This window comes from Phaenicophaeus curvirostris, chromosome 20 (genome assembly GCF_032191515.1).
Source record: "Phaenicophaeus curvirostris isolate KB17595 chromosome 20, BPBGC_Pcur_1.0, whole genome shotgun sequence".
Taxonomy (NCBI): Eukaryota; Metazoa; Chordata; class Aves; order Cuculiformes; family Cuculidae; genus Phaenicophaeus; species Phaenicophaeus curvirostris.
Genome location: NC_091411.1, coordinates 9,603,182 through 9,626,789, shown reverse-complemented (window position 1 = coordinate 9,626,789; position 23,608 = coordinate 9,603,182). Strand labels below are relative to the sequence as shown.

Sequence of the window (23,608 nt, the reverse complement as noted above, 5' to 3'; positions counted from 1 at the left end):
AGTGGCCCCAGCCGAAAGATGCTGCCACAAATAACACGGGTCAGTGCCGGGAGCAACGACACTTATCCAGCCGTAAGTGCTGGTTTGATGATGATGCTGCCAAATGGGTTCAAAGCATCATTGAGAGCATCAACCAGCACCAGCCTGGCAACACAAGACACCTGGGTCCCCAAGGAATTACAGCACGACCCCAGATCACTGAATCATAGAATCATTAAGGTTGAAAAAGACCTGTAAGATCAAGTCCAGCCATCAGCCCAACACCACTATGCTTATTAAATCATGCCTCTAAGTGCCACGTCTACATGGGTTTTTTAACCCCTCCAGAGATGGAGACTCCACCACTGCCCTGGGCAGCCTCTGCCAGGGCTTCACCACTCTTTCAGTAAAGAAATTTGTCCTAATAATCAATCTAATCTAGATATGCAAACACTGCCACCAGCTCTAACATGCTTTTGTGTTCTTCTCTTCCTTCCTCTTGAAAGTCTTTGAATTTTGTGTTTGCACAAACCTCAAAAGTTGCTCAAAAGTGACCGAGTTACACCTGGGTTTTCATGAAAACCAGGTTACACTACAGCCTTTGCTGAAGGTTCATGGGAAAGGCTCACAAAACTACTGAAACTCTTGGCAAACCTGAATTTGGGGTTATAATGAAATATGAAACCCAACTACTTTCATGTGGTTTGGGGTTTTTGTTGCAAAACATTTGGTGCAGCAGCTCTGGGCGAGAGCACGACAACCTAGTACACAACAGCCCGTGAGGAATTCAGATACACCCCAGCAGCATTCGGCTGGCAAATGATTAACCCTCCTTTGAAGCCGCCTCACTAGCGTGGGGGCAGGATGCGTGCCACTGCGTGCTTGGGGACATGGGGCAGAGCTCTCGGCGCTGGCAAGGACCTAAGGCAGGCAGGAAGATTGCCTTGCACCGTTGCACTGGTGCAGCTCCAGCAGTGACGGAGCTGTGGTCGCAGCAGGAGCCCAGCTCTGCCCTGAGGTAGCCCAACTCTGCCCTGAGGTAGCCCAACTCTGCCCTGAGGTAGCCCAACTCCGCCAGCACCCTCCGCGTGGATGTTCCGTAGCACACCGAGCCTGCTGTCACTTTGTGTGGGAGCAGGGGGATCACACCCCCAAGGTCCACCTCATTCAAACCAGACACCACACACCTTTTTGCTGCAAAGGGCAATCTCAGCTGACAGCCAAGAGGGGCTGGGAAACCTTCACATCCAAGTCTCACTTCATTCCTTCCAAGCAGGCCGTGGGGGATTCGAGTTGGTTTGCTGCGGGGCTTTTTAAGTTTGCTGAGTTCTCGGGGCATTTGGAGTTGGAATTTCTGTTTAGGGTTGTGCTCTGGATGCATCACCCTGCAGCACTGCAAAGAGCTGGCCTGAAGCACGGCAAGATCTTATCTACACCGTAAGGTCAGCTGAGGCAGGGGGGAGGAAAAACAAGCTTGCTCACACCTGCACCACTATTTCCAGCTGAAAGTGGTGATGAAGGGAAGACAAGCCCTTGAAAACGAGCAGCATAAGCATCCCAGATTATCGATTCTCCCTGATGAGCTCTCCTCCAGTATCCATCACCCTCAGCCTCCATTAACCCCTTGCACCTGCTCTCCAGAAGCTCACTCTCCTCAGGGTCTGGAGGGTTACTTGCCGTGACAGAAAGCGGCTGATGCATCTGAGGAAGTTTCTGAAGATGAGAGCAGCACCTGAAGTCTGCATGCAAGCCAACAGTCATGGTAGTGAAACAATTGCCTGCATCTCTGGTGCCACCGAAACAGAGCATGAATGGGTCCTCCTGCACTCCCACAACCTGCCAGCATGATCCAGACTACCCCAGGCAGGAAAGAACCACGAGGGATTGGTATCTGCATTTCACACCTGCCCTTCAGGTGGGGACAGGGCCAGGATGCTGACAGCAGGGCTGCTCGATGGAGTTCCAGACACCAGGCATCATCTCACAGAGAAACCACAGCCCAAAAGAGAGGGCAGGACCCCCAGCCCAGGCTCCCAGAAGTCAACCAGGATCTAGGACATTCGAACGGCTGATTAAGGAAGTTTACATTAATTATGGAAATGTGCCACCAACATTTAGAAATGCTGTGCAATTCCTAAGCCATTGCTTCCTAAACCATTGCTCCCAGCTCCCCCAGCACAGCTCAGCCCCAGTCCCGGCAGCCTTTGCTCTTCCACCCCTCTATCACACCTCTGCCAGCTCTCAGTCCCATCACTCCCATCTCCCCTTATTTACATTCCCCCTTCCTTATACATTTTAAAGCCGCCCATAAAGCACTGCTGAAAATCCCAGGCAGGATTATGGCTGCTCAGAAACCAGGTGACATTGGGGCCAAGAAGCAGCACTGGGATGTCAAGTCCCTTTCTGAACATGGCCCAGGCTAGGAAGGGATTAAACTCATTCGTATCTAAACAATAAATAATAATAATAATAATGTCATTTTTGCAGCGCAGTTCTTTCAATATGGCCTGATTAATGGATTTGTAACGAGCGACGGTAAAGATTTTCAAGCCATCTAATTAGAAAGCTGTTTCCTTTCCAGACATGCCCAAGTTCCTTTGGAAAAGGAAACGTGGTCTCCAAAGCTACCTTGGTGCTGTGGCAACGCTACCCTATGTCCTGAAGATTAATCAGACGCTTGACTTCCTCGGGGCACCCTTTCCAACCCCTGTTCTCCAGCATCTCGGCGCTGCCTCATTGGTGCCTGGTGCTGAATGAGTGCCCAGCAGGAGCTGGCATCAACTGAGCTTTGCACCAAGAATACCAGAGAGGTGCCAGCGTGCAGAGCCGCCTGCGGTAGCAACGGTGCCAGATGAGTCAAATATGATGGAGAGGAGAAAGGGACGGTGCCACCTCGCATGTGCCCGTGCAAGGGACGCACGTGCAGGGCAGCTCATCCTATACATCATGGCACCCACCACCCGTGTTGATGTACTCTTCCATTCATGTCTGGCGTTCCCAGAAAACACTAACTTTGTTATTGATTTATGCTCCTTTGTCATTTTTATAACCTGGCCAGCACTTCTATCGAAAGCCGTGACTAATTCCACTTCCCCAGGCTGGAAGGGACCAGAGCCTTTAACTCTTTCAGGATGGGCTCTGCCGACTCCCTCCCAGCTCATAGGGCACCAACTGAAACCCCTGGGTGTTCGGCAGGGGAGCAGGCAGGATGGAGCTGAGGAGCAGGCAGCAGTAGGTTGACCAGGGCTGTGTTGACTTCTGCAGCCCTCGTGTTCCTTTCTCAACTCAAAACGGCTGGAGCAGAAAGGCAGATGGTCTGGTAGCTAGAAGGGCTGAGTGACGTTTGCTGCCGGCAGTAGAGACCTCAGGGGAAAAAATGGACTTTCCACTCACTATTCTTACACCAAAACAAACTGCTTCCCATCACGGTTTGGAGAGAAGGCTGCACCCCAACACAGCCTGCTCGGTTTGGGGGGGAAATCTGAGAGGAGGGCAGGCTTGCCTGCTAGCACCAGAGAGCACCCCTCCTCCAACTCACATATACAGGGTTGGCAAACCAAAACTAACACCCTGAGGGTCACAGGGACCTCCCTGGCCAAACTGACCCCCCTGCCCAGCAGACCCTGTGCCAGCAATCGCTGCCCGCACAGCCTCAGCCATGCTTGAGGGAAAGGTTACCTCAACAGAGCACAAAAAGCACCTTCTGCTCACATATCATGGACCTCCTTCAACCTTTGAGCTGCTCGTGCATCCTCAAGGGGCTTCTTATCGAAAGAAAAACCAACAGCAGGACTTAGTCCTGGCCTTGGCACACTGCGCTCCTTGGGGTCCAGCAAACAGAGAGAGCAACAATAACTCCTAACTCCCAAGTGACTCTCACAAATAGCTACGTACAAATTAAACTCCAAATATTTCAGGCAGGTTGCAACAAAGGCTGTCCATGGCAACGGGGAGAACGTACTGTGATGTGGGGGGACACCTGCCCTCCCCAGCCGAGCAACCAGCAACCATCACGTACCAGGAGAAAACCCTCAAGTGCTGGGGAGGATGATGGGACCAGTCTCCTTCCCTCTTTCCAGGCATTTCCCACAAGAGAGTCAGGATCAAACTCCCAGAGGAGAAGGTCCATTGAGCTAAATGCAGCAGACGCTGTTTCCGAGAGGTGGAATACAAGGAGTACCAAACACGACATCTGCAATTATGGAAAGCCAGATAAAGAAAATCAAATCTCATGCTTCAGGGCATGGGCTGATGAGTACAAGGGTCAGGAAGGAATTTCTGTCCCTTACACAGCACTGCACAATTGGGTCAGTGCGTTACCAGGTGGCACAAGTCCTTGATTGTTATTCCCTTTCCTTTTTGAAGCCCTGTGATCTCACTGTTGTCAGAAAAGGGAGCGATGGCTTAACCCGGTGTGACAGAGCCGATGCTTCTCCAATCACCTACCTTGCTGAAAATCAGCATGCCTAGTCCAAGCTGAAAGATCATGAGGACCTTGCTCCAAGCTGGTCCTTTTCCCTTGCTGCTCTGACATCGGTCTGCAGCACTGCCTGCCCCCTCTCAGCCTTAATTACTTCTACTCCATCATCTCAATTATAATAAAAAAATCCTTTGAGGAGGGACCTTTTCTTCCCCTGAGTTTGTAAAGCACTGTGTACATCTCTGGCGCTACTAAATAATAAACAGTAATAATAAAATCTGCAATGTTGGCTTAGAAAATAACAGCACTGGAAAAGGAGCCGAACAGAGAGAAGTGAGCAAAGAGTGCTGATGGTTTTGTTAACAGAGGTCGGGAAGCGTTTGTGGTAACAGCGGTTGCTCTCACTTTACACCACGTCCAGCATCCTTTCTCTTCCTTAAGCAACTTCTCTATGCTAAAACTTGCTTAGCTGGGAAGATCTAACCACAGGGAAGAGGTTTGAGTTTCAAACTAAAACAAAGCAAGCAAACAAATGCAAAGATGGTCTCTAACCATGTGTCTATGTGCATTTGACCCTTGCTAAGCCAGGCTCTGCCAAACCACACACATCATTATCCGGACAAACAGTTATTGGCCTTTTCCTGCTGCCAAGCAGCTATTTAGCAGCAATTCTACGTCACCAGGAGTGGTAGTTTTAAATGTGCTCTGTGTTGGTTTTATTCTACAACCACTGCAGCCAACAGCTTTCCATCGACCCCACAAGTCCACACTTTGAAACACCTATCAAACAGGGTTGACTGGGTTTTTTTATCAAACAAGATTGGTGATTAGTGCAACCTGAAGTATTACATTATTTAACACTGACCACTGTCTGATCACACAAATGCACACAACTCTACGCACACAACCAACTACTCGACACTGAATAGCTCCACAGGACAGAGATGTGCTGGGGCACAGCATCCCTGCCCTCCTGCACCAAGGAACCCATGGGGAATGCTGAGAACCTGAGCTCCCTGGCCAGCATCACTCACCAGACCCTGTTATCTCGCCATCAAGATGATTTTGGAACTTAGTGCAAGACGAGTTGTCCCAGTAAGGCATAAATCAGCCGGAGGCAGACAGTGGGTGGGTGTCAAGCTCTGAAACCCACCACTATCCGGCAAACCTCTCAGCCGTGCTCTGCGCTGACACATCCGCGAGGCAGTGAGTCACGTCTGCACAGCCTCCGGGATGCGGGCTGTCGGGGGAAAGGTGGAATCAAAGGTATGAAAATGGACTGAATGGGAACTGGCATGCCCAGACTCGGTCCCTACAATCCAGAAGCTGAGCCAAGAAAAGAAAGTAGGCGCAGGAGGCTGGGATGGGGCAATGGGAGTTTCAGCATCGCAAACATGTTGCAGACAAGTGGGAGAATAATCTTCAGGAGAATGTTTGGAGGAGCCTGTAGTGGCTTGCCTGGGGAAAGCAAAAAAAAAAAAAACCCGAAAAAGGAGAAAGAGAAACAAAAGAAAGAAAAGAAGATGACAAAAAAGCAGCCCTGGAAGTGGCTGTGTGCTGCGGTCAGGCACTGCGAGGGCTGCATGTAGCAGCATCTCTCAGCAGCATGAAGAATGCATCTTCCTTGCGGACACAGCAGCCAAGACTTGGGATACAAAACTGAAGGAAGTGGTGGATGAGGCCAGCAGCAGAGCGGCAGCAGTCAGGTGCAGAGGAGCACACGCTGCTGGGGATCCCTGGAAGGGTTCAAGGCCAGGTTCGATGGGGTTTTGAGCCCTCTGATCCAGTGGGAGGTGTCCCTGCCCACAGCTGGGGGCTGGAACTGGATGGGCTTTAAAGTCCCTTCCGACACAAACCATTCTATGATTCCACAATCAGCACAGGAGGATGGCAAAGGGCTAAGGACAGTCCTGCCAGGGGCTGGCACGCAGTGAAGGGGAAGAGAAAGGGGCTGTGCTGGGGCATCTGCACTGCACTTTGAGCTGGTTCCTGTCCTAGCACTCTTTTGTGACTTCAGGTCTGATATTTCAGTCACCTGCGTGCCTCAGTTTCCCCTGCAGGTGATGGAGATGGGAAGCCTCACTACCTGCATCCACCTCCCTGTCCCTCGACTCCGCAGAGCTGCAGGCATGCCCCAACCTACTGACATGGGGCACTCGCATGAAGCCAGGCAGCTGTGGCCACCACACAGAGGAGCTTCACCGAGACGCCCTCCTCCAGCAAACACCCTTCTCGCCCCACCAATGCCACTGTGTCCCAGAAGCCCTGCAAGAGCAGAGCAGAGGAAACAGCCATTCCCCTCTGGCCACGTTCAGAACAGTCCCAGGCTGGTGGAGCAGCTTGGAGCAAGCTGGGAACAACATCAACCACACTGAGAACAAAGCAGTAGTTGTATCGTGGTCACTGGGAGAGCTGGGAGGGGTTCTTTTTTAAGCAGAAAGGCTTGGGGGCTTGTTTTTGTTGGGGTTTTTTTGTGGGTTTCCTTTTTCCCTTGTTAACCAAAAACGCCTACAAAACCAAGACTGTTCCCAGAAAAAGGGCTTAAACAGATGAATTAATTTCATCTTTAAGGGGAAGGGGGAAAAATAACAATGGAAATTCTCAAAGCATCCCATGTCAATAGTTTTTTAAAAAAATAAGTTTTGTATTGAAACAAATTTTTGTTTCTGCTCCTTTGCAGTAACACAAACCCCTCTGCAAAGGCTGAAATCAAACTTAACTGCACCAAGTGGTCCTTTCTGGGCGTCTGGTCTGGGTGGAAGCCAAATGCTTCTGGCTCAGAGATGTTTTCAAAGCCCCAGGGTCTCCCAGGAGGAAGCCATCCCCTCACACCAGTCCTAGTCCTCCTTATACTTTGTTTTCACCTTTTTGCATCAAGAAAAAGTCAGGTAACAGCAAGGATGGTGAGTGAGTGCTTCGTCCCTGGAGCTGGTGGCTTGTACACAGTGCTGGGCTGTAACCCCACAGTTCTCGCAGGCAGGGCACCAGCAAGGACTGAGTTCCCCTTACCAAACCTCTGTACAACCTCACCACATCAAGGAAGAGCTTGAGAGACCTTAATTTAACTTGTTAAATACCATCCCTGAACACACTTGAGCCTGGGCTCCCAAGGGCCGTGGACTTGCCCTTGTAAGGAGGGGTTGATTCACCATCCAGACCCTGTGGGTAGGTAAGAGGTGGCACATCCCATGTCTCAGAAAGGTCACCTCAGAGCCAGGACCTGGCTCTAGGACCCCAGGTCCATGCAAGCAGCTGCATCCAAACCATACTCTGACACAACACAGTCTTGGGAACACCAGAAGATGACCCTGGATTACTGAGCTCAGGAAGGTTAAAAAACTCCCCTAAAAGAGAAGGAAGAACAACAGGATGAGTCACTAGTCAGGGTTGCACTACTGCAAAGAGATGTCCAGGGTCAGCTTGGGAGGACCTGGCTCCATAGCTCTGAACAGCATTGCAGAAATGGTGTCTTCCTTCACTGTCCCCCACCTCTCCTCCTCCATCCCCACTTAAGATCTGCCACTTGCCACTAGTGTTGCCTCAATCTGCTTCAAATTACCATCACAATGCTGGGCCCCAAGTGGACATGTAAAGTGTCTCAAATTTATTGTAATTTTAAGCCATCCCTAAAACTGCACAGACATTGCTGGAATATTTCCTCCTCCTTTAAGACCCTCCTATGACTCCACAAGCCAGTGAGAGGGATGTGAGGACAGGCAGAAGAAGATGATGACTGGAACCAGCTGCCTTTGCTTGCTGTCCTGGCCAGACCGGGGCATGGGAAGGGAGCAGCGAGGCTCCCCGAGGTGATGCTGAGACAGGGGGCAACGTCCCCGGGATGTGCAGCGATGGACGAGGCCAAGCGGCTGCTGACCCCGCACTCCGACTCCTGCTTTGGGGAGGGAAACAGCAAAAGCTGAAGCGTTTTTGCTTGAGACAGGACCACCAAAGCAGGGCTGAAAGCCTGCAAACGCCAGCTCCTGGCTGCCCAGCAGCTCCTTGCACTGAGGTGGCTCTTTCCCAGTGAAGCACCTGGGGATGCTGAGCCTCTGCCTGCAGTCACCGTAATGTTGTCACACAAATTGCACCTGGGAAACTGTTAAAAGAATTAATTGATCATATAAGCGCAGTAATTGGAACTTGCAAAGCATAGATAATTACCTTTTATTAGTTCCTGTAGATAATCCATTATGCACTGATTAGGCCTAACTAAGGATCTCACAGTCCCATTTTGATTAATGGCAGATTATGGATATTAAACTCAAACTGGAAGAGATAATTTACACTCTTCTTTCTTGCTTTAGGAGTACAGAGCCCTCCGAGTTACGGTCAGAAGTTTTTGAGGCTTCCCAGGTGAAACTCAAGCACGTCGACGTCCCCACCTGACCTGCCCATGGTCCTTCTCCCAAGGTGGGACCAGCTCCCATCGCTTCCCAGCAGCTCGGGAGCTCTCAGCTCAAATCTCAGCAACGTGCTTGCCCACTCACAGCCGTGCCTCACCAGCTCCCAAACCTGTTTTTAGCTCAGAACAATTTGTCATCATCCCTTTCAACCCAAAGCAGCCAAACCTGTCCCAGGCATCTCACCACCAGCTCAGATGCTCTCCCTTCCATGAATGCTCAGATCGTATATTTATTTTCCACCCGAGACCAAATATCGGTAGGTATTCTGCACCTGCAACTGCTGGTCCTGCCTGTCAGGCTTGGAGGGACTGTCCCTGAATGGGAGACACCGCACCCTCTCCGAGAGGGATCCCCAGGGGATCTGCCTGTAGCATCAGGGTTCTGCTCCCACTACCACCACTCTCAGGCCCCGTTTGCAGAGCAAGGAGCACAGGAGCAGGATGGGGGCGACCGGAAAAAATCTGCCTGCAGGCTAGAGAAGGCTTTATTTACGAGGAATAAATAAAAAATAAGGCTGTGATTATCTCAGGCCACTCTCCAGCTGCCACCCAGAGACAGAAGTGGGGGGGGGGGTGCATTTTTCAAGTGAATAAACAAAACCAAGAGGATGCGACATGCCAAGGCACAGGCACAGATTCCTCCTTTCTTCCTGGCCAGATAACCCTGTTATTGGCATGGCAGAGAGGATTGGGAAAAAGAAGAAAAGAAAACAGCAAATGTGGACAAGAAGGGATAAAAAATCCCCAGCGGAGCTGGCCAGAGGGAGCGTAGGAGCAAGGAGTCTGCGTTCAGCACTTGCCTATTCATCCCGCACGCTCCTGTCAGCCAGGGCTGAGGATGAATGAGATTTACTGCCCATTAAAATAAAGCCCTTTCTGTAGTTTATAAACAAAGTGGCCGCTCGGAGGGAGTTTGGACATTTTAGTTCATTAAGCAGCAAATAATCTCTGTCACTTTTTATTTTTACAAGTAGGGGTTTTTTTTTCCACCCCTTCCTCCTTCTCCTGACACCCCCACAGCCAGCAGCAAAAAAAAATATATATGTGCGCACAGGCAAAACACTGCTCCAGCCCCTGATCATCCTCCTTCCGTGGCCATTGGCCAAGCCACTAAAATAGTCCTGTTTATATATTAAAAATTGTCCTTAAAACCAAACGTGGGTGAGTGGGATGCCTGAGCAGGGCTGCTGAGCACAGAGGGAGGCTCAGCAGCCACCGCAGGAACCAAGGGTAGAACCGAGCGCTGGGGGAAAGACAAAGATATCAGCAGTCACCACCAGGTCCCAGTGCGGCCTGGGACAACGCGGGAACAGGGACAAGACTGACAGCAGCACCAGAGACCCCAGTGTCAGGTAGCACAGCATCACAATAACACTCCGCATGTCCACCTAGAAATGCCTCCCTGGTAGCCTTCGCTCGAGCGGGGAGATGCAGGGCAGCACCTTGCAGGGAGGGAGGTGGCGTGCGAGGAGGGTGCACGGGGTGACACAGCTCCAGCAAAATCCTCGTGGCACCTCCAGCTGCGCGTGGCTGCTGTGAGCACTGGCCGCTTTCCAGCAGCCGGCGGAGGCAGCAGGAGATGCTGCCGGCCAGCACTGCCCAACCCCTGGCTGGCTCCGTACCAGCACGGTGCCAGCAAACTCCTCTGGCAGCAGAGGGAAACCTGCACGTCAGGTGGGATGCTGCCCGCTCCTGACACCGAGTGTTCTTCGAGGCACGGATGCTCGAGCCCTCTCTACCCTAAAAACACCCTGGGGCAGGGATGGCAACATGGTACAGCCAGAAACTTCGGCTGAGAGGCTGTGGTCCCCTCTCCATCTCCAGCACCATGGAAGGCTGGGATGGAACAAGAGCATCTGGGAGGGCTGACACCCAGCAGCCTGCAGAGATGCTGCGATGGTCTTCTGCAAGAGGATGTGAACTCCCTTCTCAGCTGAGATGCAGCCTGGGTCATGGATACCCTCCCGAATCACACTTCTACTGCAGCGCTGAGCAGCTCCTGCATCCTTCCCTGCTTCCTCCGGTGGACTCGGCTGCGCTCTGCTAAACCCTGCTGTGCCTCAGCCCCAGCACTGCTGCGGTTCCCTGCTGGGCAAGAAACATCCCTCCTCACGTTATCTAGATCCTAAAGCACTTGAGCAGACGGCGAATGTGCAAGCCATTATATCATTCACTCACTATCAAAAGCTCACACAGTGGCACTTAATTACAGCCCCGGAAGCGCAGGCTTCCTTAATAAATCAAAGAAATAAAGTCAGGGATGATGCACTGAACAGAGGGGGTGGGGTGGGGGGAATAAAGAGCTTACAGTTTCCCACTGCGTGTCCCCTTTAGATAACAGATGCTCTCTTCTTAACCTCTCACTTCATCAGATCAGCTCCAGCTGTGTTTGGATCAAGTGCGCAGCTTGGCCTGTGTCCAGCCTGCCTGCTTCCCCGCTCCGATGCCAGCTTCATCCCTCTAGCTGGAGGGCTGGCTGCGCCAGGGGAGCAGGGAGGAGGGGAGCCCCCGCCAAGCCAGGGCTGTTTCATTGAGGACGTTTTACTCTATTCCTGCTTCCAGCAACCCAAACCCCTTCATAAGAGCATCTCCGGGCCTCTCAAAGAGGGCTGAATGCTGATCTGATCAGCACCCTTGAGGCTGACCCTGGCTGGGCTCCAGGGAAGGGTGCGAGCAGCCTGGGAGCTGGATGCGGCACAGGAGCGATGCACAGGGGATGTATTCCCTTCGCAACCCCCACGAGCAGCCTACGCCGGCGTAACAGGCAGGAGATGACACTGTTAGTAAACAGCTTCCAAAGGCTGCGCTGATAGCTCCGTGTCGTCTCAGCCATAAATCACAGGAGAAGCCCCCCCGGGACGCCCTCCGCTCCCTGCCTCGGCGCACACCACCCACCTCCCTGTTTATTTGTGTCACCTCCTCCCTCCCGCTGGCACGCAGCCCGCTGCAACGCGGTGATGAATGGGGCTGCAACAGCGTTTGAAGGAGATCCCTCGCGGCATCGCGGCACAGCCTCTGCCAGGAGCAGGCACGAGAAGCCCCCCATGCAGGGTTCCACTCACCCCGAGCTGCTGCACCTGCACCCACTGCCCCTCCGGCACCTACTCCCGTGGGAAGGCAAGCGGTGGCAGAGGGCTGGCAAAGCCCAGGTCCTCTTACCCGCCTGCAAACGTGCCTCGCAGCCCAAGGACCTTAGCAGAGATAAAGCCTTTGAGAAATCCCACTGCTCCTAATCCCCCAATAGCACAAAAATAATGAAGCATTATCTCATCAAGCCTTAACCCAGTAATTACCCAAGGGATAGCTTAATGAGGAAGGGACACCCAGCTGCCAAATACAGCCTAAGCCTGCCTCCTGTCCAGTTACACAACACAAGGCTGGGCAAGGCAGTGTGGGCATCCTTCAGCCCTCTCTGACCAACCCAAGCAGGGAAAGGGGAGCAGGAGCAGCCCTGTCCCCAAATCCAGGGGTCTGAAGGAGCCCAGATGCCCAGGCGACCCAACTGCTTCCCCAGACCAGAAGCTGTCATTGCTTTAAACACCGTCTTGGACCCAGCTGGGAGGAGGCAAGCTCACCTCGCAGGTGCTGGGAGATGCTTCTATCCCATCCTGCAAGACAAGACATCTCACTGCAACGGCCCAAATCACGAGCAGCTTGAGCAAATCTTAGCCAGGGCTCTGAGCTGGACCACGTGCCCTGCTTGGTTAACGGAGCTGGAGCGTGAAAAGTGAACCGGTTGGAGGAGAGGGCTTGGGTTACTGTTCGGAGCAGCCGCCGCTGCGATGGAGCAGGCCCTGACAGCTCCTGGCTGCTCCCTGGGCAGCGATATCTCCAGATCTTTTACAAATAAATATCATTGCTCATTATCTCGGCATTAAAGTTACATGCTGGGCGAGATGGGTACTGAGCTTTCTCTCGCTAATCTAAAACGGATGCTCGCGTTTCTATTATTAATCTCTCAGGTTGCAAGCTCCCTCCCCACCCTCTGCTGCTGCCAGCTCTGCCACTGCCACCCCATCCTCACAGGAGGCGAGAGGACAACAGAGCAGCTCAACAGCCCCTCTGTGCTTGTTCACTCATGGCCTGGTGGCTTCGCTCCTTGGGGGTAAAACCTCTTCCAATGCCAAGTCTGGGTGTTTCCTGAGGTCTGATTTCACTGAACCCATTTCCATGTGCAGCCACAATGAAGATAAGCAAGTGGCAGTGGGGGCAGCAGCAATTCCTTCCTTCACAGCAGCACAAAGTGCAAAGACCCACAGAGCCAGGAACATCTAGGAGGGCTCACATCAAGCCTTCAGCTCAATAACGTTGGTGCCTGAAAACTAGCTAGGGAAGGTCTCTTCCCCATACAAGCAAAACCAAGACCAAAAACTCTCAATGCTTGTGTCCAGCCCAAGCTAGAGCTGCTCAGGAACAGCACACCAGCCCCAGCACCCCGACACGCTCACAGACCAGCTGTTGGGACTGTGTTGCCTTGCAAGGAACCAAGTGGTTTTGACTCCCACGTTCTGCCGTATCCCGGCGTGGTGTGGGGTTGAGCCACTGCAGGATGTGGCCAAGCTTGGCAGGCAAAGCCAAGCGTTGCCTTGCTGCCCACGTACACCAGCATCTCCAGCAGCCGCTTCCTCTGAAGCCAGAAGACACTGAGTCATCGGCTCAGTCCCCTCACTCGCTGCAGCTGGAGGCACCGCCAGCAATTGTTTTCAATACAGGGCCCAGCAGAAGCAGCAGCAGCTTTGGGACAGGGATGGATATCGTGGTCGCCAGCCCCTAGATCATCCTGGTTAAAGGCAGCACCTCCCGCAGCCCGGCAGCAATCTGCACCACATCTTGTCTACAGCGGGCTTTAATCGCAATGATGGGGATCGTGGTTAGATGTCAGCTTGCTTAGAGGAAGGAGAAAGAGAGGTGGCAGAGCTGAGCACCAGGACTGACCAAGGGTGAGCTGACCCTGCACCGGGAGGGTCTGGCAGCCCCCAAGAAGATCATCTCACCCCTGCTGCCTACAGCACATGGCAGTCCCAAAGCCCTGTCAAGCCCAGCTGGATGTCAATCTTACATAAAGACCCCAAATATCCCAACACAGAAAGGTTCCTCTCCCCAAATCACACACAGAGGGACCAAAGGAGAAACCAAGCGATTTCTATTTCCCCAGGAAGAGCAGGCTACCTTTGTTGGGGTGGATGGAGTTATTGCCTGGGGCATCTACCCTACCCCTGCTCCAAGCACCATGAGATCATCCACCAGAGCCTGGAGACACAGCGAGGTGACAGCACCCATCACCCGCCCACCCCAGGCCACCTCCCTCCCTTCACTTCTTTTTAAGAGAACAATTAAACTTTAGCCTTTTTATCATCCATAACTGACCCCAACCACGAGGTAGCTGAATCCTCCCCAGATCCTAACCCCTCCCATCACATCTTACCCATGAGATGAGGGGACCCCAGCCCCAGCTGGATTACTGCAGTCCCCGCAGGACCAGGGTGCCTCATATCAGGTACTCTCTCGCTGAGGGGGGACGTTTGCCTGTGTTCCCTGACGTCACACAGACCAAATCGGGAAATGAATGCTGATTTCGACATCCTTTGGTTCATCAGCTGCTCATTTCAACATCCCCATGGTAAACCCTCGAAACAAGCACACCCTGTCACTCCCTCACAATCCTCCTTCTGCTAACTCGGCTTTATCCAGAAGAGTCTTTGTCACCTCCAAATAAATCTTTATTAACCAAATTGCAGGTGTCTGGGGCTTCCCACCTCCTCTGCTTTCAGCTGCGCTGACACCAGAGCTCTGCTGAGCACCCAGATGTCAGCTGGTAACACAGCTCCGGGAGCATTTCCACCGCCTCCTTTGAGCCTGGCATTCAAATAACTTCTCAAATCTTCCCACTAATCTCAATGAGAACAGCCTGGTTAAGAGATATCAGAACAAGAAGATGCAGAGCGTGATGGATGAAAAAGCAGTGGTGGGAGGGAGCTTTCCTCAGGGTTTTCCTCTCAGTAAAGTCTTTGAGAGACAGAAGGGAATGCCAAGTCCAAAGCTAAGGACCAGTCCCGAGGGACAAACCCTTCCCAGCCCAGCTTCTGCAGGCGTGGAATAAAAGACCTGGACAACACCGTCTCCTTTGTGCTTTGCACCAAACCCAGAGATTCTTGGTGTCCTCCCCAGCCCCTGGGCAAAGCTCCTTGGAAAAAAAGACTCCCAACTCTAAAACATCCTCCACTTGCTCAGAGGCTTAAAGAAATGTCTACAACCCACCAGTACATTGGACTTTTTGCCTTTGGAAACACATCCCCAGGTCCCAGATCCCAGAGCTATGCAGGAGATGAGAGGGACACCGAGAGAACACAGCACAAAGCTTGGGGAATCCGTTTCATCTCCAGACTCATCAAGGAGATGCAGATCAGGGCGGACCAGCACTGCGTTCCTGTGCAACTTGTGGAAGAAGACAAGGAGGAAGATGGAGCAGCAAGACACACAAGCAGAGGTGCAGCCAACACAGTCCCAGGATCTACAGGAGCACCTGTGGATTACATTTAGGGTGAACTCTGCACCCTAACACAGCCCCAAATTTGTAAGAATTAGGAAAGGGACGCCAGAAAGAGGCATGAATAGCACTGGTTTACCCAGCAGTTATTTGTGAGCCTGCAACCCCAGTGAGGGGGCATCTCACAGCCTCATCCCACACGGCTCCAGGAGAGAAGTGCCTCACTGGAGTGGGCACACAGGTTGGCACAGCTGGCTAGTATTTCCTGCCAATAAGCCTGGGCCAGCAGTGGCCAAGGAGGTGCAGAGCCAGCCAGGTACGTGCAGGTTCTGCACAATGGGAAAGCAGCCCAGACAGGGGCTGGATGGTGATGCTGGTGCTGTATGAAGCCCTAGAGACCAGCAAGGAGCTGCACGGAGTGAGGATGCACCCCTGAATGAACCACTGTGGCTCTTGGCTCCCCACACATTCACCCAACGCCAAAGCAAGAAAAAATAAAGCTGCAGAGAGCCAAAGGGAGAGGTGAGGGAGGGTAGGGTGCACGCCGCAGATGGCTCCAGCCCAAGGCAAATGCCCTGGAATTCATATAAAAGCTGCAGGATTTAATTATCAACTTGTTTTATGGGGCAGGGATGTGCTGGGAGCCTGCCCTCTCCCCTGGTTCTCCCTTTCACCAGGCTGGACGTTGCCTCCCAGTGCTGCTGGCTGGGGTTGGAGCTGCAAAGGGAGCCAGAGAGATACCAACAAGTTGCAGAACCCTGACGGTTCCCCCAGACAGATTCTACCTCAGTGGAACAGGAAGGTAAAATGTTAATTTTAGGGCATTTGACTCTCAGCAAGTCTCTGGGCAGAGCCCAAGTTTCCCATTTAAACTAATGGGGCTGAGTTGCTCATTCAGGCTATATTTGTCCATCAGCTTGCCAAGTGGGTTACGAGCCTCATGCAGCAGAAGAGCTGGGACTCCAGGGTCCCACTGCTGCTTCTGACATAGGTTTCCTGCTCAGTGTTTTGGGGGCCATGCACTCCCCAACACTGGGAGCACAGAGCCAGCCGTGCAGCACGCGGCAGCTCAATTCACTTTGCGGAGGGGACAGGGAAAGGGCCGTTCACCTGCCGAGCAATGTGCTTACCAAAGTAAGAGCCATCTGCTGTGATAGCTCATCCCAGAGTAATAGTGGGAGAGACTTTAAAACACTCTTGGAAAGAGAGTTTTCTTTCCTGCCTGCTCGTGGTGGCAGGGGATAAAGCAATGGGTTTGCCAACCCATCGCACCAACCCTGGCAACACAGAAATTGGGGGCGAGAAAGAAGGAAAAAAACAGAAGAGAGTCCAAAACAGACTAGCTGCAGCCCAGTTTGGTTGGACTGTGGGAATGGAAACCTCAACACGCATCCCCAACGTACCCCTGAGTCCCAGCCGACAGACAAGGGGAAAAGGGAGAGCAAGAACTGGAGATTAGTGCTCTGCCACAATGGGGGAGATGCTCAAGCAAGGTCAGCACGTAGAAAGGGCATGAGGGTCCCTACCACCTCTGGGGACGTCCCAAAGCCACCTTGCCTCCCTGGAGGCACAAAGCAAAGGGATTTAGGCACTTCAAACGCCCCTGAGGATGCCTCCAGGCTCCTCTCCAGCACAGCCTCCCACCCAGAGTGACGATAAATCCAAGATCGGGAAACACTCAGACGCTGTCACAGACACAGGGAGCCTTTTAACAGCCTGGCCTCTCCCCCGTCCATCCCTCCTCACTGCTGTCACCACGTCCCCTTCCTCCCCTCCCACCCCTTTCGAATTAGCAGCCATCGACCTCCTCCCCCTGGAGCTGACATTAATCTGGCAATGTTTGTTTAACAACAACTCCCATTGATCTGTAGCCTGATCCCCCCCAGTCAATACAGCCTTTCCAGGGTCTGGACTGCAGGATCCAGCTCCAGAGTGGCCCATCAAGCTCAAACGGCTGCACTGCGCAGGCTGATAGGATCAGATGCTGTCAGTGCTGCTCTGGGACCCATTAGCTTTAATTAGCTGATGATGCTGTAGAGGCCACATAAAACAATGAAGGGGATTGATCCCTCGTGTAACACTATTGACAGTGGAGCTGCATCTGGGATCAGTTTGGTGCCGGATGCATCTGTAGGGTCTATAAAACCAAGGCCTGTTTTCTTTTTCTTCTCTTTTTTTCCTCTCTTTAATTTTAAAATCCTGTTAACGCTAGGGCTGCTAGTTTAAATGCAAGAGCAAAAAAAAAAAAAAAGAAAAAGAAAAAAGCCAAAAGTCAGCTGCAGGAAAGCCTCTCTGATGCCAGCTGATACAAGTTAGGGCACATTTAACCACTTCCACCACCCCACCCTGCTAAAGACCCTCATGTGCATCGCACACGTCGCTCATTAAGGCACACAAGCCAGCTTCCAGGTCACTGTCATTACCTTCTTTTGAAAAACAAGCCACCAGCTTTCTCCACGTCCTTTGTTCTGAAGGGCACATCAGTCCCAAACCATCTGCTTTCTGCAAAGCTCTTTCCCTCTGCCCTGCCACCATCACACCTGCAGTGAGGCACCAGGTACCCCAAGGGACACACTGCACCAGAGAGGGAGCCCAGAAATACTGGGAAGCTGCAGGGAGCTCTTTTCATCTCCCCTACTGCAACTGTCCCGCTGAGCATCTCTGTGTGCCCCCTGAACTTAGTGGGGATTTCTTCAGAGGGACTGAGATGCTGACAGCCAGACACCTTCATGCCCCAGGTTCCCCGTTACGTATGAAGAAATCCCAGTGAGATAAACCCACAGCCAGTACAGACAACCATGGCTCTCAGCACATGGAGCACCTCTCAGAACATCCCACAGCAGCATCAGGGAATCACACAAGTTTCAGACCCCAGAGCTCCCTTCTTTAACCCCCAGCAGTTGGAATCATAGAACCACTAGGTTGGAAAAGTCCTTTGAGATCATCAAGTCCAACTGTACCTGCCTACTATCAAACCACATCCCTAAGCACCTCATCTACCCATCTTTTAAACACCTCCAGGGATGGGGACTCTTCCACCTCCCTGGGCAGCCATTCCAGTGCTTGAGAACCCTTTCAGTGAAGAAATTTTTCCTAATGTCCAATCCGAACCTCCCCTGGCACAACTTGAGGCCATTCCCTCTTGTCCTATCACCTGTCACTTGGGAGAAGAGACCAGCACGCACCTCACTACAACCTCCTTTCAGGTAACTGTAGACAGTGATAAGCGATACTATAATCCTACCGCGTTGCAACCCAGGAATGCAGGTTTTGCCAGCCCAGAAACAGGGTCAGGAGCTGAAAGCTCCCCTGAGCTAGCGAAGTCCCCATAAAGCATGCAAAGAGGAGGATTTACACTACATCTCTCTCTCCAGCAGAGCTGAGTATCACAGCAGAGCATCCCTGCCTGTGGAGATCAACCCATGGGGTTCTCCAGAGCCACCTCTGCCTGCCATCCCCTTGGTAGCTATAAAAGCTCCCCCAAACCTCCCCAAAAAGGGGGAGCAGATAAAACTCAGCCCTGCCGCCCCCCAAGGAAGCTCTAAAGCCCGAGCAGGCATGCAGGGCGGTGGGGGCAAGCGTAGCAGGGGGAACGCATGCCAACCGCCCGGCTCTGATGGCTGACACCCTGGCCTAACACTTTCCAGATGTGGCTGCAGGAAGACAGAAGCAGAGCTGTTCCCTGCTGAGGAAGCTGGAAACGGTCAGAGATAATGTGGAATTCCTGAACGGGAGCCAGCGGCGGCCGGGATGCAGGGACAGCCAGGGAGAGGCAGCGCGCCGGGGCTGATACAAAACTCCTCTCTCTTTTGTGTGTGTGTGTGTGTTTTATTTTGGGAACTCCGCATGTAAAAGCCCTTAATTTATACGCTGTGTGGGTTGACGGCTGTACCCAACAAATGGAACATTTTCTCCATACCCTTGTGTGTGTGATAAACAGCCGCTGCGGAGAGGCAGGGAACAGAGCCTTTTTCTTTACCGCGATAAATACGCTCCCAGCAGCTCTGAGTTTCTTGGCTTGGAGATTATTATTTTTCCCTCCTTGTTGAAGGAGGAGGCCTTGTTCCCCTCGCCAGGTACTCAGTGCAGCAACAGGCAGGCGAGCGGGGCGGAGGGCACAGCGGTCGCTGCCGCTGCTCCCTGCTTGTCTCGCCTTGTGACCTCCCCGAGCGGCACTGAAGCTGACGTAGTCCTGTTTGCAAACCACACTGCCAGCAGCTAACAGAGGTGGCGAGGCCAAAAGCAGCAGAGAGAAGTCCCTGCCCAACACCAGGCATAGATGGGAACCCATCCGCTCCTGTTCCACTGCAGCTCCCTGGCTAGAGGTGGCATCGCAGTGCCAGGGTGCAACAGGAGGCACCCTGTATGGGGTTCTATAGGAAGCAGCCCCTTGCATGTCCCTCTCTCTGGCTGCTCAGCAAGAAGCTGTAGGTTCTACCACAACACGGGTTTGGGAAAGGTGCTGTTTCAACAAGGGAGGGAGGGAGCAATGGGGAGGTCACCACAGAAATCCCCATCCGTCATCATCCAGAGGGGGAACCCACAGAAGGCAGCTGGGGAGTAGAGAGCAATGGGGTACACACCTTCAACAAACCCTTAACATCCAGACAGACCTCCCATGTCCACCAAGCAGCTCATCAGCACCATCACACCAGGACGCATGAGCGACTGGGTTTACGTTCCCCCACCACCCTGTCATCCAGCGAGCCCAGCTACTCCCCCGGCACCATAAAATCCATCATTGTGCATCCATCATATAAATATCTATTATACGTACATGCGCACATTGCGTATGTTTGTCTTGAGTAGAAGAAAATGCGGAGCCATTTGGGGTGCCCTGTGCAAGACGGGGAGCACATCGAGCTGCCTCCATCCCAGTGACCCTGGGAAGTCGCTGGGCAGGGGCACGAAGAACCCGCACGGTCCCTGGTCGTGGCAGAGATCTGCAGCACAGAGCTGCTTCCCCTGCTGCCCCTGTATTAGCACAGCCAGTCCTGATGCTCCAGGATACCAGCACTAGCGTGCAAAAAAACCCCACAATCAGAGTCAGATTTCATAGAATCATAGAATAGTTTCGGTCAGAAGACCTTACAGCCCATCTGGTTCCAGCCCATGCCATGGGCAGGGACACCTCCCACTGGATCAGGGGCTCCAAGCCTCATCCAACCTGTCCTTGAACACCTCCAGGGATGAGGCAGCCACAGCTTCTCTGGGGAACTTGTGCCACTGCCTCCCCACACTCATACTGAAGAAATTCTTCCTCATATCTCATCTAAATTGACCTTTGCAAACTGAAGCCCTGACCTGGCTGTAGCAAATAACGTGGGGTTCCCTGGAGCACCCACAGCTGGCCACAGCTGCCTGCCATGCTCACCAGGACAGCCACAGCACATATTCCCTGGGGTGCTCCAGCATGCACCAGGTCCTCCGTAGACAAAATCTGGGGATACCAAATCTGCAGCTGAGGTGGCTGCAGTCGATGCATAGGTTTTAGCCATCAGAATGCAGCTAAACGTTTTCCTCCTGCACCCCAGGACGGTGCTGGTGCTCCTGCACCCATTTCGTACTCAGACTCTGGCCAGTTCATGGGCAAAATGAACTTCTGAGAGCTGAAGCCCAGAACAAGAAAACTGGTGAAGGCAGATATCTCAGAAAAACAGCGTTTCCTGTGGTATTTCAACACATTCTTTTCTCAGACAGAGACATCCGAAAACAGCTTCCAGGGCCGTCGATGGGCCCTGGAGTAGGCGCAAGAGCAGAACAACCCCACGGAATGGTGAAGGTTTCTTGGAGCATCACTCAGGAGTTCGGCTCAGCCGGGACGCAGGGCAGAAACACAGGGTGACATGGAGCAGGGGCAGAGACTGCAATGGCAAAGCACAGATGAGTTGAACTAGGAGCTCTAGAAATGCCTCCACAGACGTGGTGGTACCCCATATGGGCTCAGAGCTATTTCCATTTGTAATCCAGCTGATGGCGAGTTCAGGTATCCATCAGTTCAGCAGCTCGGTATACCGTTTCCAAAACAAGGGGGATGTCATTTCAGGCAGTGTGCAGGAAGGCATGGACATGCCTCACACGTGAGTGCAGCACCGGGGAGACCTCGGGGGTGCTGCTTTGTCCCCTTTTTCCTTAAGGCACTGCTAATATTCCCTGGGCATCCATGGGAATGGGATGGCTCAAGGGGAGGCTGGAGCACATTTCAGCTTCAGGGTCCTTCCAGACAAGCAGCTGCTGGTGTTCTGGTCCAAAAGCCCTCTGGTGATGACTGGGTGACAGCTGAGGGGCTTCCAGTCACTCCAACAGGACAGGCATGTCTGTAGTGCTCCTCCCAGGCGATGCCCAGCCTTTCCCCTCACCGTGGCTAAAAGTCAAGCTGGAATAGGCTAAAGAAGGCAAATCATCCTGTTGTCCCCCAAAATGTCCTCTTGGTGAACACGCAGGGGCTGTGGCTTTCTCTGCAGTCAATAACATCACAACATCTCCTGGGAGCACTTTGGAGAGCTGGAGCTGAGCCAAAGGGGAGCCCCTGGGAAGCAGCTTGGGAAGAGGGACCAGCTTCTGCTGGTCACCCCTGTCCTCCCCACCCCACACATCCACAGACCTTCACGTTAACACCACAACCTGCCCCGTGCACAGACTCAGCGCACTGCTCCCTGTCATTGCGAGGGGCATGGTTTAGTATTTGATAGGAATGGTTGGACTTGATGATCCGATGGGTCTTTTCCAACCTGGTGATTCTATGATTCTATACCCTCCCCTGCGGCAAGCAGCACCCAGCACCAAACCCCCACACCAAACCACATCAGTTCCATCTGCATTTCCTTAAAGGACAGGCAACTGGAAATGGCTGTTCCTTAGCAGGTGGCTCCAGCATCACCCACCACCACCACTGCCCCCTCTTCCCCTTCTTGTCCTCCAGTGATTTTGCCCTGTTCCTGGGAGAGTGGGTGGGTGGGCAGAGAGGGTGTTAGGGAAGATGAAGAGCTGCGCCACCAGCAGAGGTTACCATTAATGATATTCCCAGCAGATCACACTGTGTCCCTTTTAACCATGTTAGGAGCTGAAGTCCTTGAATTATACAGCCAAGCGCACCCACCCCTCAAGCTGGCCGAGCCCCCTGCGCCCCAGCAGCCTCCCACGGGAACGGCAGCCCAGCCTCACACCCCATGTGCTGCCACCGCCGGCATCCCGAGATGTCGAAAGGCAGCAAAGCTGATGCTGATGGGCATGAAGGTCAGCGGAGAGGGAAGGTCGTCCCCGGCAGTAGCGCCGTCCGCCCCGCGGGCAGCAGCGACCGCCACGTGCCCGCACCGACAGCTCTGCCTGCGCCGGGGCATCCCTTCCCAAAGCCTGTCCTGGGGGTCAGCTTGAGCAGAGCTGTCTCCGCGCACAAATAAACCTTGTAAAAGCATCACTGGGACAACACGAGAGAAAAGCAAGCCCATGTCTGTATTTAATCTGAACAGCACTGCTGCTGCCTCCAGGTCCCACCTCTCCTCTTCCCTGCCGTTACTTCCACTGTGAAAGCCAAAGAGATCAGTCGGCTCCTGCTCTCCCACCTCTCTCTCCAGTGAAAGCGTGGGGCTCTGGCAAGCTGCTGGTGCGATGGGAGGAACAGGGATGTGGTTTGCAATGGAAGGGTGCAATTTGGGATGGTTCAGTGCACGGGGACGCACTCAGCACGAGCAGCGACCCTTCCAGTCAGCCACAGCCATTCATTTCTTTCATTGCCAGGGGAAAACGAGGCCCAAAGGGACCCTACCAGGGCTAAACAACTGCTGAAGATTGACCCACGTTACAGCACTGCCCCTTCCCCCACTGCAAAACTCACCCCTGGGCAGCTGCAGACCCCAGAGAGAAGAGCCGTGCCCCTCAGCGCTGCCCCCTGACCTGCTGCGGATGGGCCAGCACCATCCCTGCCTCTCTCTTCTGCTTTCCCACTTGTTTCTGTCTGCAGTCGGTACAGAGAAGGCAAGATGCTCACACATGCCGCGCAGTCTGCAACCTTGCCTGGCTGCGTGCGTGCACACACACGTGCAAAAAAAAGCTGCCCATAATCTCCTTTACATCTGCTGTTCCTCGCTCATCGTCATGTGAGCAACCTCGTCATCTACCAAACACAAGAGGAATAATGCAGTTTCACTGCCTCCGTTCCCCTCTGCTGTCTCCCCATGGCTTCTTTGGTTGGGCTTGATGATCTCAAAGGTCTTTTCCAACCTAGTGATTCTATAGCAATTCTACGGTAAAGGTTGGGGTGCACACATGTTCCCAGGGGGCACAACTCCTTCCCAGCCTTGCTCCGCAATTCAAGGGTCAC

The 23,608-nt window shown here is 53.0% G+C and overlaps 1 protein-coding gene across 2 annotated transcripts in view; it reads right to left on the bottom strand.

The window, feature by feature from the left end:
* The window catches only part of RXRA (retinoid X receptor alpha), a 109,251-nt gene that overhangs the window by 48,913 nt on the left and 36,730 nt on the right, over window positions 1-23,608 (bottom strand). Inside the window, exon 1 of one of the 2 annotated variants that reach the window (XM_069873671.1) lies at window positions 14,227-14,316. The exons of the other annotated variant lie outside the window; for it this stretch is intronic. Coding sequence (XP_069729772.1) covers window positions 14,227-14,293 — 67 coding nt within the window. The 5' untranslated portion in view covers window positions 14,294-14,316. Of the gene's footprint in view, window positions 1-14,226; window positions 14,317-23,608 lie in introns of those variants that run through there. 2 annotated transcript variants of the gene reach the window in all.